The sequence below is a fragment of the Buceros rhinoceros genome, unplaced genomic scaffold (genome assembly GCF_000710305.1).
Source record: "Buceros rhinoceros silvestris isolate BGI_N320 unplaced genomic scaffold, ASM71030v1 scaffold382, whole genome shotgun sequence".
Classification (NCBI taxonomy): Eukaryota; Metazoa; Chordata; class Aves; order Bucerotiformes; family Bucerotidae; genus Buceros; species Buceros rhinoceros.
In genome coordinates, this window is record NW_010396933.1 from 97,012 (window position 1) to 98,014 (window position 1,003).

General features: G+C 55.6%; 1 protein-coding gene across 1 annotated transcript in view; it reads right to left on the reverse strand.

The window, feature by feature from the left end:
• Positions 1–1,003, reverse strand: part of TNNT2 (troponin T type 2 (cardiac)) — an 8,939-nt gene that overhangs the window by 4,117 nt on the left and 3,819 nt on the right. Inside the window, exon 8 of the mRNA XM_010146028.1 lies at positions 759–780. Coding sequence (XP_010144330.1) covers positions 759–780 — 22 coding nt within the window. The remainder of the gene's footprint in view (positions 1–758; positions 781–1,003) is intronic.

The window sequence follows — 1,003 nt, forward strand, 5'->3', positions numbered from 1 at the left end:
ATTCCTGCGAAGCTCTCCAAGGCACCACGTGGTTGGAATAACTCAGCAAGCTGCAGGCAGCTTGGCCATGACCCTCTGCCAGGCACCCTGCAGCTGGCAGCCACCCCACTGCTCACCCAAAAGAGCATAGAGGAATGGTGGGCTCCAGAGGGACCCGGCATAGGGAGCTGGCAACCATCCTCTCATCCTCGGTGGGCTTGAGGGAGGGCAGGGGATGCTCAGCAGGGGCATAGTAAGACACAAAGGGATGAAGAGAGAATGGCTGAGGGCAGATCTGCTTCCTACACCACAGCAGCCCAAAGGCCCATGAGGACCTGCAGGTTCCTGGCAATGGGTCACAGCCCTGCTCTTTCAGGCAGGTCCTCCTGTCCCTGGGATGCTGGCGCTCATGCAAATGCCTGCCTCATGCCAGCCATGGCCAGAAGCTTACTGAGAAGTAAGACCCTGGACCATGTACCGCAGGCTGGTGTACACACAGATTTTTTTTTCCAGCTGCAGGGTCACAGGGCAGCTGGGCCACCCCTGAGGAGCTCACAAAATGCTTCAAGACCTCATTCCTAGGATCCTTTTTGTATTCTACGTTTATCTGTTTCTCTCCTTTTTTCTTTCCATGCACCAAGTCCCCACCCTGCTTTCACACTCTGAGCCCTTGCTGTCCTCTGCCTTTCACGGATCATGGTGCTAAGCCACACAGAGCCTCTGCCCTGGCACAGCTCTTAGTTCAGACCTTGCATCAGATAAAATGCACCGACACTTACTTGGGCTTTGGCTTTGATTCACCTGCAGGTCCCCGGGAGCAGGAGAGAAAGACAATGTTAGTGTCACAGAGACATTTGCTTTCACACCTTGACCCTAAAGCCCTCTCTCCCAGCAGCACGGGCCACCCTGCGGATCATCCTCCAGCAAAGAGGCACGCAGTGGGGTGTCCCTCTGTATGCCAAAACCCGAGACACACGTTGGAGCTCCGGGCTGAGCAGAAAGGGGTTTGGTACCTCCCTACACA